This window comes from Artemia sp. Qi Xiang Cuo, chromosome 3 (genome assembly GCF_049724085.1).
Source record: "Artemia sp. Qi Xiang Cuo chromosome 3, ASM4972408v1, whole genome shotgun sequence".
Taxonomy (NCBI): domain Eukaryota; kingdom Metazoa; phylum Arthropoda; class Branchiopoda; order Anostraca; family Artemiidae; genus Artemia; species Artemia sp. Qi Xiang Cuo.
Window position 1 is genome coordinate 71,138,978 of NC_142796.1, and position 13,307 is coordinate 71,152,284.

The 13,307-nt window shown below is 38.0% G+C and overlaps 1 protein-coding gene across 4 annotated transcripts in view; it reads left to right on the plus strand.

Moving 5' to 3' along the window:
* The window catches only part of INPP5E (Inositol-3-phosphate synthase), a 51,369-nt gene that overhangs the window by 13,726 nt on the left and 24,336 nt on the right, over positions 1-13,307 (plus strand). For all 4 annotated transcript variants that reach the window (XM_089086543.1, XM_089086545.1, XM_089086546.1 and 1 more), the window contains exons 2-3: positions 5,168-5,706; positions 11,023-11,131. In XM_089086543.1, the coding sequence (XP_088942669.1) occupies positions 5,192-5,706; positions 11,023-11,131 (624 nt within the window). In that variant the 5' untranslated portion in view covers positions 5,168-5,191. The remainder of the gene's footprint in view (positions 1-5,167; positions 5,707-11,022; positions 11,132-13,307) is intronic.

Genomic DNA, 13,307 nt, shown 5'->3' on the forward strand with positions numbered 1-13,307 from the left:
CTAGAAAATAAAAGTAGCATTGTTAGATTGCTCATTTGATGTCCTTAGATGTGGCTAAATTAGCATCTGCAACAATTAATCACATCCTTCCCTCGCATGGTTCAATATATAGCCCTAGTCTGTTTGCAAAACTAATCTGAAATGAAACCAGTACCATTAGATTCCTTATTTTATGCTCCTTTTCAACATAACGCTCTATTATTGTGGTTTGACGGATCTGAAGGAAACACTATTAAATTCTGAAACCTTACCTTAGACCTTAGATCCTCCTGTGCCGCCAGAGGTACTCAGAGCATCCACGAAGAGCCACTGGTCGTCCCGCATGTGCGCTGCCGCCAAGACATCTTCCCATTGGGGTTGTATCGTCGTGTGAATATTGGACAGGTCTTGTCTATATCTGCCATGCAAGGTGTTTTTTAGTCAACCTCTCCTGCGGTTTCCCTGAGGTTGCCATTCGAAGATCCGTCTTGGGATCCTATCGTCCTTCATACGGATCACGTGCCCAAGGTATCGCCACCTTCGTTGCCGAATGATGTCCGTAACCATAGGCTGGCCTGAGATAGATCGGACTTTCTGATTCGTGACGTCATCTCTCCAGTCGATATTCAGAATCCTCCGAAGGCGAAATTGTTTTCGAAGGCAAGAATCCGTCTCTCTTGTTGTTGAGTTAATTTCCAGCACTCACTGCTGTAGAGGGGTGCAGAAAGGACATTGCTATTGAATAGCCTCATTTTAAAATTTCGTAGAATACTTTTTTGATCGCCATACTGGTTTTAGTCAGTTAAAAGCTCCACTGGCTTGTCCTATCCTCAACTGCACTTCCCGCTCGCCTGACCTGGAATTTTCCACCATGTTGCCAAGGTACTTGGACTCCACGATCTGCTCGACAGTTGAATCTCCGCACTTTATGTTCAAGGGGAATTAGTTGTTGCCATGCTCTTTGTCTTCTCTGTGTTGATATTGAGGCCAAGTTGGAAAGTGTTTTCACAGATAGTATTGAGGAGATCCTGGAGTTTGGTCTTGTTCCTTTCCATCAAGGCAATATCGTCTGCAAAATCCAGATTGACTAGTTGTTTACCTTCTCTGATTGGGATGCCGAACCCTGTACTATCAAGGAGTATGTAGTCGACAATGAGAACAAAGAGGAACGTAGAAAGAATACAGTCCTGTTTCATGCCGGACATGATACAGAAATATCTAGTATTTTCTTCTTGGGTCTGAACACAGCATTCTGTGTTTTCATATAATGCAACAATTGGGGCCATTATTTTATCAGGAATTCCATAATATCGCAGGATTTTCCAATGCAAGTCTTGGTCGATGGATTCGAAGGCTTTCTCGAAGTCTGCGAAAATCAGGTACATTTTTCTTGCAGTTCATTGCACTCCTTAATCATCATCTGTAGTGTGTAGATAAGATCTATGCAAGAGCGGGACGGCCGGAAACCGTGCTGTCCGTCCCGTAGGTATTTATCGAGGACTGTCTGGATGCGCTGAAGAATAATTTGTGAGAAGAATTTACCTGGAATAGAGAGGAGACTGATGCACCTCCAGTTGTCACAATTTGTCGCGTCTCCTTTTTTGAAAATTGTGATAAGTGTAGTTTTTGTCCAATCATCAGGTACCTTTTCAGACTTCTAGATACTTTCAAAAAGATTAAGCCACACATCCATACTGGTATTTAGTGATATTTTCATCCATCTCGGCTGTTATTCTGTCAGTTCCTGCTGCTCTGCCATTCTTAAGCATGCAGCACGAGGTTCTTCTATGTTGATTGGAGGTTCAAAAAGCGGGTTGCAGAGATATCTGGTAGATCCACTGGGTGGGGTCTGTTCAGAATCTTCTCGAAATGTAAGGCCCATACTAAAGGTATTTCTCCTGGGTCTGAGAAAATTTTTCCATTTGGATCTTTAACTGGTCCATTTACGATTCGGCATTTTCCTACAAATTCATTGGTAATCTTGTATACGGCTCTGGAGTCACCGCGTTTTGCTGCTTTCTCCGCCATGACAGCTTTTTTATCCAAAAGCTTGCGTTTATCTCCCCTTATGCTCCTTTTGACTTGTTTATCTAGGTCTTTGTTCATTTGGTTCTTCAGAACGGTGTCACTGTTTTCACCTCCTTTTAGGAGCTGCAGCTTTAAATTACGACACTCACCAATCAAGTTCCAGGTTCTCTCTGAGAACCATTGGTCTTTTGGTCTCTTGGCGTAACCAAGCGTAGTGGCAGCCATATGATTGTGAACCTCTTTGATGATCTTCCATGTTGACTCAGTGTCAACATCTAAAGGAAGGGCTTCAAATTTGTTAGAGAGTGTAATGACGAACTCATTTCGAACTGCCGCAGTGGAAAGCTTCGAGGAGTCGAAGGTTGGGTTTACTTTGGACCTGATCTTTGGTGTGGTCTTTACCTTCAATACTATTCTTAATATCATTAGGGCATAATTATAAGCCACGTCAGCACCTCTGAAAGCTCTCACATCTTGCAGACTGAATTTCCATTTTCTGTTGATCAAAAGGTGTTCAATTTTGTTATGCGTTCTCCCGTCAGGGAGTTCCAAGAATATTTATGGATTGTTTTATGTACAAACATGGTGCCCCCAATTATTAGGTCATTTGTAAGAGCAAAGTCCACTAGCAGCGTTCCGTTTTCATTTATCTCCCTGAGTCCTTCACTTCTAAGGGCCTCTGGGCAATAAGATCTATCATTCCCCACTTTGGCGTTGAAGTCACAATCAAAACAAATTAAATCAGACTGGAAATGTCTTTTGTCACTGCTTGAAGAGTGTTGTAGAAGCTATCTTTCACTGCGTTGTCTGCGTCGTTTGTAGGTGAGTAGCATGCTACTACGGTTAGCTTTGCGTTGTTACCTGCAAATCAAGCTGTGATGAACCTTTCGTTAATGGGGTCCAATTTGTCAAGGCTTTTGAGGCTGTTTCTGAGAGCATTATGGCCACACCCTCGACTTTCTTAGTCTCGAGGCCACTGTACAGGATAGTATACCCCTTATCCAGGTTTTGTTTGCCTGCTCCAGTCCAACGGACCTCAGAGAGCGCTAGTATATTCAGGCCACAATTATGCATTTCTTTCATAACCTGTTCAGTTTTTGATTGTTGGGCCATTGTTCCGACTTTCCAGAAACCAAGTTTTATGGGGCAGTTTGCTTTCAAAAATCGTGTCCGGGGGCGTTCCAATGTAATTGTGTTTGAGGGCGTTCCGATGTTCACCGTCAGATAATCCGGGGATGGTCCTTAGTTATTATTCAATTTGGCAATCATAACATAAACAAAAAAAACTTTGGCTCTTTTTGAATGTTTCTTTAACATAAATTTCTCTAAGGGCTTTATTCAGGCTTGAAACTGGCTGTAATTACTTACAGGCGAAGTTCTGGAAACTCCACCGGAGTCGAGTTGAAACTCAACTGGGAAGCTATTGGTCATCCAACTGCCCCTGATCACTAAACAATATGAAAACAACTTATCAATTATCAGCTCTGGGGCTTCTTAAGGAAACATCCTTAGATGGCTCGAAGCTGAAATTTAATGTAGTAATTCAAAAGGACAAGATTCAATAGATTCCACAAAGATTTTGAAATCTACACAGATAGCTTGGTCAGAAAGGGTAGGGCTGATATAGCAGCCGTATTTCTCAACTTGCAATAAAGATGATCAAACAGATTGTATATGGCTCTTCCATTCTTACTGCTGAGGTAGCAGCCATAAATGAAGTCTCAAAACCATTGAACAGGTTAACCCACGCCTAATGGTATCATCATCTTCATAGATTCAAGATCTGCCCTAGAAATTATTCACCAAACTTATTATTTCATGGTCCCAGACAGTCATATAACCTTATTTCAGAGGAGCTTGCTTAGGTTTAGAGGAAGACAACCAGGCTAATATACTAGCTGTTAAGACAACACACCCAGAGCCGTTCTTGGGAGGAAGAGACGGGGTAACCGGGGCAGTTACCCTGGGTGCCATGGCTTGGGGGAGCACCGCAGCTGGGGAATTGCCTACTTTTATTGAATTTTTTACTTTGATGCAGCTTTTTTGCTTATTTTGTTGTCAGGAGGGGCGTTATAGTTATTTTTGCCATGGGTGCCACCAACCCTAGAACGGGCTCTGAATACAGCCCACCACATTCAGCTGCCAAAACTTCTTTGCACTAAGAGTCAATCTGAGAGCAAGAGCCCCTATATCTGTTGTCTTCTCAGCCCCTTTATCCTTATACGCCAGATTGTATGATACACCACAGGGCTAAATTCCAAGCACTCTTCACTTGTGAAATAAAATGGGTCTTTCACCTTTGCTGAATTGCCGAATACTCAGAATGTGGTATTTGGCTGTACATCATCCCTTTGAATCGTCTGCAAAACTAAAACAAGACTTTGAGAATACCATCTTGAACCCAACATCCATCAGATCATCCAAGAAGATCTACACAATGAGTTAGAAGAGAAGATATTCCATCACATTGTCAGAATCCTTGCAATACTCAACATAAACTGATGCCTAATTTGGTCAGTAGCTAAGAGATTCCAAAAGGAAAACTTTTGTTCCCATTTTGGCAATGACTTGAAGAAGAAGAGAAGAGGAAGATGTATGTGCATTTATTGGAATGATGATCTAGATATTTGGCCGAGTATATTGAATTTAAGCCTTTAAAAATGTATATGCAGCCTAAGCTAAGACCTGGGAAGTTTTTTTTTCTAATTCATACCTTCAAACACTCCCCAATTCTTGTGCTTTGAATGTTTAGTGATAAAAGTATGCTTATCTTAAGAATAAATTTTTGTTCATTGTGTGCTTTTTCTTGACTACTTTTTGGCAAAGTGGCTCCTGGGATTGTAGGCAGATTCCAAGTCATTTTTTTTCCCTTCGAAGTTGGACCTATTTTTGTTGAATATTGGAATCATTGTAAGTAGAAATGGAGCAGATGTATTAGCTTGGCCCTACCTAACCCTATTTTGTATATCCATGTTGAAAGTTTCATCCATGTATTGCAATTTGAAGTTCATGAAGTTATGTCATGTTGGAGGCAGATATTTGGAAAAACCCTACTAGGCCTTAATTTAGGATTTGAATTGATTCCTGAAAGTGGCATTCACCCATGCTGTACTTGTTTTAAGAACAATGTCAGGCCCTAATTGTTTTTTTTTAATTTTAGCTGCCAAAAATGAAGGTATAAATCATGCTGACAAAAAATAGAGAAGCTAAAACTAATTCAGCGTCAAAAATTCCTTCACGAATGTTATTAGCCAGGCATAGAAGCGTAGGTCCAGTACTGCCAAACAGGATCTCAATAGAGACAGAATCTGAACTATCTTCCAGTAAGCTTCTTGAGTTTAAAGACAGTCCTGTACGAGGACGACTTGTCCGAAAAAGTAAAAGTGTTCTGAGTTTTACTATATCATATGATTCTCAAAAACCTGAACGTCCATTATCTTGTATTGAAAAGGATGACTGTTATTTGCAAAGGTCTAGTGAAAATTCCAGTTTAGCAACATATATCCCCCTTGAAAAGGTTTTTAATCAAGGTTTAGTTCATAAAGCTGTTCAATGTGATATTCTACTTTCAAATGGGAAAGATATTGACAAGTTATCTGGAAGCATTAGTGATTCTACTGATGAACCAAATGGGAACGTGATAAAGAATGGTGTTTCTGCTTCTCCTGAAAAAAGACAGAAACGAAACTTCAGGTCGAAGTAAGTATTCTAGCTTAAATTTGATAAGTTTTGCTGTTTCCATCCGTGTATATATACAGGAAAAAAAAAGGGGGGGGGGCTCTGCCCCTTATAGTTGGTTTGACTTATCTGCAGACGCCCTAAAAGTCAAATTTATATTTTTCTAGAATAGAAGTTTTTTGGTATTCTAAAATTTTCATTTTGTTTCCAGTTGTTGTTGTCGGGATTCTTTTTTTTGGGGGGGGGGGCTCAAAACATAAAACAAACAAGTGCAAGATAGTAACTTGTACGGTAACTTGTAAAGTTTTTCAAGAAGAAATAAAGCTGTGAAGATAAACGGCTGCAATAATCAGTATTCATAGATTCAATTAGATGCTAACTAAAAAAAAGAAGAAGAAGAAAAAAAAAAACTGGAGGCATTGTTTTATGATCTTTGGACTATTTTAAACAAAATGGCTATCTCAAAATTTCGAAAAAAATACCTCTCCCAAAAAACTGGAAGAAAATATGTCAAATAACCAATATCCGCAATTCCTCTAGCCACTTTAGAAGGAACTGAATCGCTGTGCTGTTTCTTAGATAGTTTGCGTTTAATACAAAAACCAAGATATCAAACAAAATTTACCTGGTTCAATGACTCTCCTCTGAATAAAATTTTTCCAGCTGATGATGAATAATAAAAATCAACTGTAAAATTTGTTTTAGTCACATTACTACTACTACTACTAACAACTTACTGCAGCATCAAGCCACCTGATGCCAACACAGCTACGCACGCTCCTTCTTCATCCCAATCTGTTCAAAGCCTCCCTTTTTACACCCTCCCACAAAGTTCTGTTAATGTAATCACATTAACAGATAAAAGGCCAAGTTTAGTAAATGTGTAAAGGTGAGCCATTACACTATTAATCTTTTCTGTTAATGATTCAACATAATGACTAAAAAAACTGAGAACATTTTCTAGAACACAGAATTTTCATATAGACATGGGCGTAGGGAGAGGGGGCACGGGGGGCAGCTGTCCCCCCCTAGACCTTCAAATTTACATTAAATGTGGCTGAAAAAGCAGATGGTTTGGAAAAAGCAGTTGATAAATCTCCATCACACTATCGACTCCCCCCCCCTAGACAATATGCTGCCTACGCCCATGCATATAGGATTACATAGAATTTTTATATTGGATTATAGGAACATAGAATTTTCGATATTTTCTAGAACACAGAGACGACACACACATAGAAAAAGTGAGAATACCATCTGTTAACAAAATAAGGTAAGTACCTAGAAGGTAGAATTTTATCGTATCAACATAAATAAAATAAAACGGTGGAGCTAGAATAGTACCCTATGGAACGCCAAATTTAATAAAACATTCACTAGAAATAACACCATTCATCATGATTTTAACAGAGTTTCCTGTTGAAACTCTTTCCAACTACTTCAGATGTAAATAGGCCTGACAGCCCAAACACTAATATGCAAAGTAACATATTAAAATCTACTGTATCAAACGCGTTTCTAAAATTCATAAATATGGCAAGAGCTAGTTCACCTAATCAGTTATAAAATCTGTTATAATTTTTGTAAAATTTGCCAAAAAAAAACAAACTGGAAACTAGCAAAGCAAAGATTTGGATACTAAAAGAAGGTGTAATATGGCAAGAGATAGTTCACCTAATCAGTTATGCAATCTGTTATATTATTTGTAAAATTTACCGAAAAAAATTATAATCTGGAAACTAGTAAAGCAAATATGTGGATAATGAAAGAAGGTGTGAAATCATAGAGAACATCAGTGAAAAACAGTTGGGATTTGGAAGGTGTAAGTTTTCTTCTGAAGAAGAAAGATATTATTTATCAAATTGAGGGGCAGTTTTGTAGGGGGAGGGGGCTAGGGAGTGGACCCCCTTAGTAAAAGCGGTTTTACCTCTCCCCTCCCCCCTTCAGAAAAATTGTGCCATAAACATTTAATATTTGTATTCTGGCATCCATCCCAGGAATACCTCTGACCATCCTTCCACCAGAGTTTAGTTGCTGCATGTTTATGGTTTTAAGTTTCATGTTTTTTTTTTAGTAAATGTTGCAATGATAGTACCACCACTACTAACAACTCACCACATCACCTACCTATGATAGTGTACAATATTAATTTACATTTGTGTTCTACTGTTGAATATAGGAATGTTGGGGGAAATTTGACTGGTCGCAAGGGGAGAAAGCTTCTATAGGTAATTTGCATGCCATAAAACCCCCAAAACTCAAGCAATAACTGTTGAAGTAACGTTTTAATTTCTGATCGTTTTTCAAATAATTTGGAGAAATCCGGCTCCCCCTCCGTGGAAATCCCCCCCTCCCCACGGAAAATCCTCCATGGAAAGTTCCTCCAACGTAAACTACCCCCCCCCTCGGAAAATTCCCCCAGGGTAATTACATACTCCTTGAAAATTCCCCCAGAACAATTTCTTCTGGATGGTTTCAGCTGAAAAATTCTTCTTAGCATATTTTCATTTGAAGAAGACTAATTTCTCAACATTATTCAGATTATGCTGGAAATTCCCTCACCCTGAAACTTTTTTTCCTGGAAATCCCCTTCCCCCAGTTGAAAGTTGCTCCCGCGGAAAATTCCCCCTTGGAGAGTTTCTCCCGCGGAAAATCATCCAGACCCTTCCAACCCTGCTGAAAATTTTCCCCGGAAAATTCCCCTGGAACATCTCCACATATGAATTGGCAAAGAGAAAGGAAGACAAATAAAAGGAATTTCGCATAGGAATTCGGGCATATTTCCCTAGTGTAGAATTTCCCCTGGAAAGTTCACCCCTCAGAAACTTCCTTTTGAATTTCATAACCTACAACCCTTTCTAGTGGGAGGGGGGAGGGTTGTTGTCTCCAAAGGCATTGTTATTGGATCTTTCAACTATGGTGAACAAAATGACTATGTCAAAATTTTGACCGGACGACTTTGGGTAAAAAAGGGGCATGGGAGGAGGGTCAGCTGCCCTCCAATCTTTTTAGTTGCCTTAAAAGGGGATTAAAACTTTCAGTTTCCATTCGAATGAACCCTCTCCCGGTATTCTAGGACTATTCATTCGATACGATTATTTCCGGGGAAAATAAATAAACACACATCCGTGATCTTTCTTCTGGCAAAAAATGCAAAATTCCACATTTTTTGCTAATGGGGGCATGAAACCTCTTCAGTAAATTTCGTTGATGCGCTGAATATGATGGTGTGTTCATTTTCAATCAGATTCCTCGACTTTTTTGGGGTGTTTCCCCCCCTGTTCCGAAAATCAGGCAAATTTTCTCAGGCTCGTAGCATTTGTTGAGCAAAACTATACTTAATGAATCTTACATATTTAGAATGAGAATAAAAAGACAGTTCTTTGATGAATTCTTTGACTTTTTGGGGATGTTTTTCGAAAATCAGGGAAATTTTCTCAGGCTCCTAGCTTTTGATGAGTAACACTTAACTTAATGAATCTTATATACTTGGAATCAGCATTAAAAAAATCCAACTCTTTTGATGCGTTCATTGATATCAAAATTCCGTTTTAGAGTTTCGGTTACTATTGAGCCTAGTCGCCCCTTACTTGCAGCCCGTTGTCACGAATTGTAAGATGAGTAAAATTATTTCAGAATTTTAAGTGAATTTGTTATTTGTTAAGCAATGATCGGTGGTAAGTAGATGGTGATATGATTTGGAGAAATATTGGCCTCGTGAATAAAACCTCACAGGATACTACTCACAGGATGTCTGCTCGTTTCACTTGCTATGGTTGAAAGACCAAGCCTTCGGGAATTGTGATAATGCTTGCAATAAAGACTGGTCAAGATAGATTGTCTTGCCAGTTTCTTGGTTGGCAAAGTTCCTGATTTTCTTGTTGTTGTTTTTTCGCCCCCTTCTGCTATTTTCGCATGGCTAGAATTGGTAGTTGTTTTATTATGTCCCATCTCTTATCAGAGGTACCAACATCTTCAAAATCCAAAACTAATAACTATATTTATAGACCGCCTATACTTGAAAACAAGGAAATTCAAAATCATTACCATATCAATTAGAAATAAAAAAAAGGATTAAATCCGAAGCTTTCATCTTTGGCCCTCATAACAGCGATTTATTTGGTTCTTTTTTTTGGGGTGGCACTCAAACCCTCGGGTCTCGCAGACGAGATCTTGCTTGGGTCGAGGTTTCTGCTCACACAGATTTTTTTGGCCCATGTCTGCTTATTTTGATCTCAATGGTAGGTAGTTCGGTTATTCGGCCTCCAGAATGACTCTCCATTGGCTCAAGCCTCACTTATGCATCTGAGATACTAGATTTTTAAACTATAAAAATGTGTATTTTTGTATAGCGCTTTTTGATTTTGTGGTAAAATATTTTGGTCGTTTTCAGTGCAGTTTTCAGAGGATTTTATTTTTCTAACTTCTCTGGCCAGTTTCTTAAATGGTTTTAAAATGGTTTACACTAAATTTGGTTAACACTAGATGTACAATGACCTTCTACTTAAATATAAGGCCTTGTTTAGGGTTTAGTTAAGGTGATACACCCCCTAAACGGTGAAGCTTAAAAAGTAAAGAAAAAAATGTTCCTCGTGAAAAGGCCTTGATTTCATTTCGGCGGCATTCAGACCGCTGAAAATTGGAAAAAATTCAATCTTTGTAAAATGTGGGTTTTTCTGTTACCTTGGCGTCCAGACTTTCAAGAAAGTTTTTTATTCGCCAATCTCTTTATGCCTATTTACTATTGCAGCAAAGGACAGTCTTGATAATCAGTAAATTAAAAGATGAACAATGTGTAAGTTTTCGTCCTTTGTAAAGGGGGCGGATTGGCGTGAAGAGAAAGAGAGAAAAGTGCAAGCATCCTATCAATAAATTTGTTGCTTTTTTAGTGCAAAGAACAGTAAAATGATCAATCATGAAACACATCTCGGTACTTATACACACTCGAGAATTTAGATTGATAGATACAGACAGTAACCCGTTTCTTGCTGTTTGTATACGGTGACAATTTGCTTCGGTTCAGCCGACAATTATACTGTAGTTATATTTTAATAAATATTTAGCCGGTATTTTGGTTAGGTTAGGTTACATTTTACATGCAGTCCTGCTATACTTAGCCCCCTCCCCTCCCTAACCCCTAATGTGCAAATATACAGCCCAAATTATAGATATCCTATCTATCTCCCAAGCGTCTCAGTTGTTTCAACCCTGTGCCTGTAGATCCAAATTCTCGAGTTGAGGATAAGTATCCATATCTTGAATAATAAGATGGTAGTCTGGATTGAATGTTCCACGTGCTTTTGATTTCTTTTCTTAGGAATTTGATTTATCTTTTAGGAACTATTTACATGGTCACTATACAACACTTGGCCCAGCAGAAGTTGATCGACTTTTACCAAATAGAAGAATATCTATTTTAGTTGGCACATGGAATATGAATGGCAAGGTATTATTTGTCTTTCTATCCCCAATTTTCGAGTACAATATATTTGGGTTTTTATCATAAAACCTGCCAAGAGACTTGTTGTTTTTGTATTATGATTAATGCAAATGTCAAAGTAGAAAGTCGATTAGGTTCATTAAACAAAATAGGCAAAAAGTGTCGCAGAAAATAAATTGTTTCCTTTTCAAATTATTATGCAAATTATCTGGTGGAGAAAAAATTCATAGTTTTGTGTTTGAATATTAAGGTTGTGTCAAACTGCTGTTGAATGTAAAGCGAGCTGTGAATAAAAAAAACAACAACAACTCAGGAGTCTAAGATAGATGTCGTTTTCAAGCACTAATCTTTTATTCTGAAGGACATTTTTTGAAGAATTAGTGTAGATATCAGATTAAGCATTAGTGTAGTGCTCTACAATTAAAATGCAAAATTAGAAGGTTTAAAAATGATTTACTATATAAGTATATCGCCTAATCTGAGTGTTGTCAATATTCAAGAAATACATAATCTACTGCGTGAGCACACACAGGTATGAGTTGGCAGTGGAACCCTTATAGACCATAGCTTTTCAGTTTGTACTTCATAGTTTTATGACATTCCCATAAAGTGTAGGTAGCTACTGCCATCTATATTTTTCGCGCCCCAGAAACTGTTAATAATATTTGCCTGTTGAAATCATATCTGTATATTGGGGAGGGGGGGGGATCCTTAAATAATATTGAAGGATCCGTTTTCCTGAAAATATTATAGAAAAACATCTTAGAATATATGAAAAGCTAAATGTTTAACGTCAAAATTTGCATTTGTTGAAGTATTACACCCCACATCTCCCAAGGAAACCCCCTTGTTTCTGTCTAGAATTCAGAAACGGGAAAATGTCCGTTCATTGCTCCTATGCTCGTTCATTTTAATATGTTTTGTATTTCGAAAATCACAGAGAGTTTGTTTTCCAGGGGCCAAAGTTTCCCAAGTTGATTACTAGAATGTAATCTCACCAATGTTTTTCTGTGTGTAATTATGCTTTGTATGATGTTGATAATCCATATTAAATATTCCATGTTGATTATTTGGGATTTCGATTAAATCGATTGCCAGAAACTATGATTTGAAAGCTTCCATTCGTTCTTTACAAAATAAGTTCATTTAGTATTGACACTTAAAATAGGATACGTTTTTAAATTTAACAAAAGATGTTATTTTAATTTTTTTTACTGGTACTTAAATCACGTTTTCGAATTTGTTTTTAAAACGTATCTAGAAGTATAGGTGTCTAACTTCCCGAGCTATAAACCCTTTCAAAAACTGCAAAATTGAGCATTTAAACTTGTTTTTAATCTATCTTTAGCCTAGTTTTAAATCAAATCTTCAAAAAATTGCTTTTAAGTGTGATGCAACTGATTTTGGAGTTATTAGGTTTTGTTTTCAGTTGTTTAACAGGATGGATCTAGGTCATTTTTCTAATCTGTTTATTAGCAGCAAGCTTATCGGACAACATACATAAAAGGTAGTTTCATATTTCTTGTGTTGATTTTCAGGATTAAATTATCTGTTTCAGTACAAGAAATGGAAAAACGCTAGTGATGCTTAACTTTTGAAAAAAAAAGTTATCTTGACACCCGCTTCTTAACTACTCATGCGAAAATCGTAGCTTCTAAAAGGTGAATTGCGCAATCGCAAAATCGAAACCATGCAGTAACACTATTTCTGGCTGCGAATGAAGTGGGAAGAGGTCGTAAGAAAGGGCTGTAAGGAAATCTGAACTTGTTGGGAGGGTTAAAGATAGAAGCTTTTAATAGGGTGATATGAATGAGGAGCGTGCACAGCTGTGTTGGCATCAGACGGCTTGGTATTGTTGTAAGTTGTTAGTAGTAGTTGCATATAATATAGTGTAATACTTTTACAAAAGAAGAGGAGTGGTGGCTCCCTCCTGAAGATCGCTCGAATAGTGAAATATTTTCAGCGATATGTGTCATCTTTGCTGCTCATCCGTCAATAATGTGTAACTGAAGATGAACCTTTAGTCAAAATGTTAAAGGGAAAGGGCAGTTCCCTTCTTGGTAGACCAAAAATGATCAAACGAAAGCACAGTGCTTGGTAATAGTCACAGAAATAGGATACAACTGGGCTAAACCTTTCCACTCCCAGTAAAACTTAGTGTGCACTCTTGTCATCATTTGTA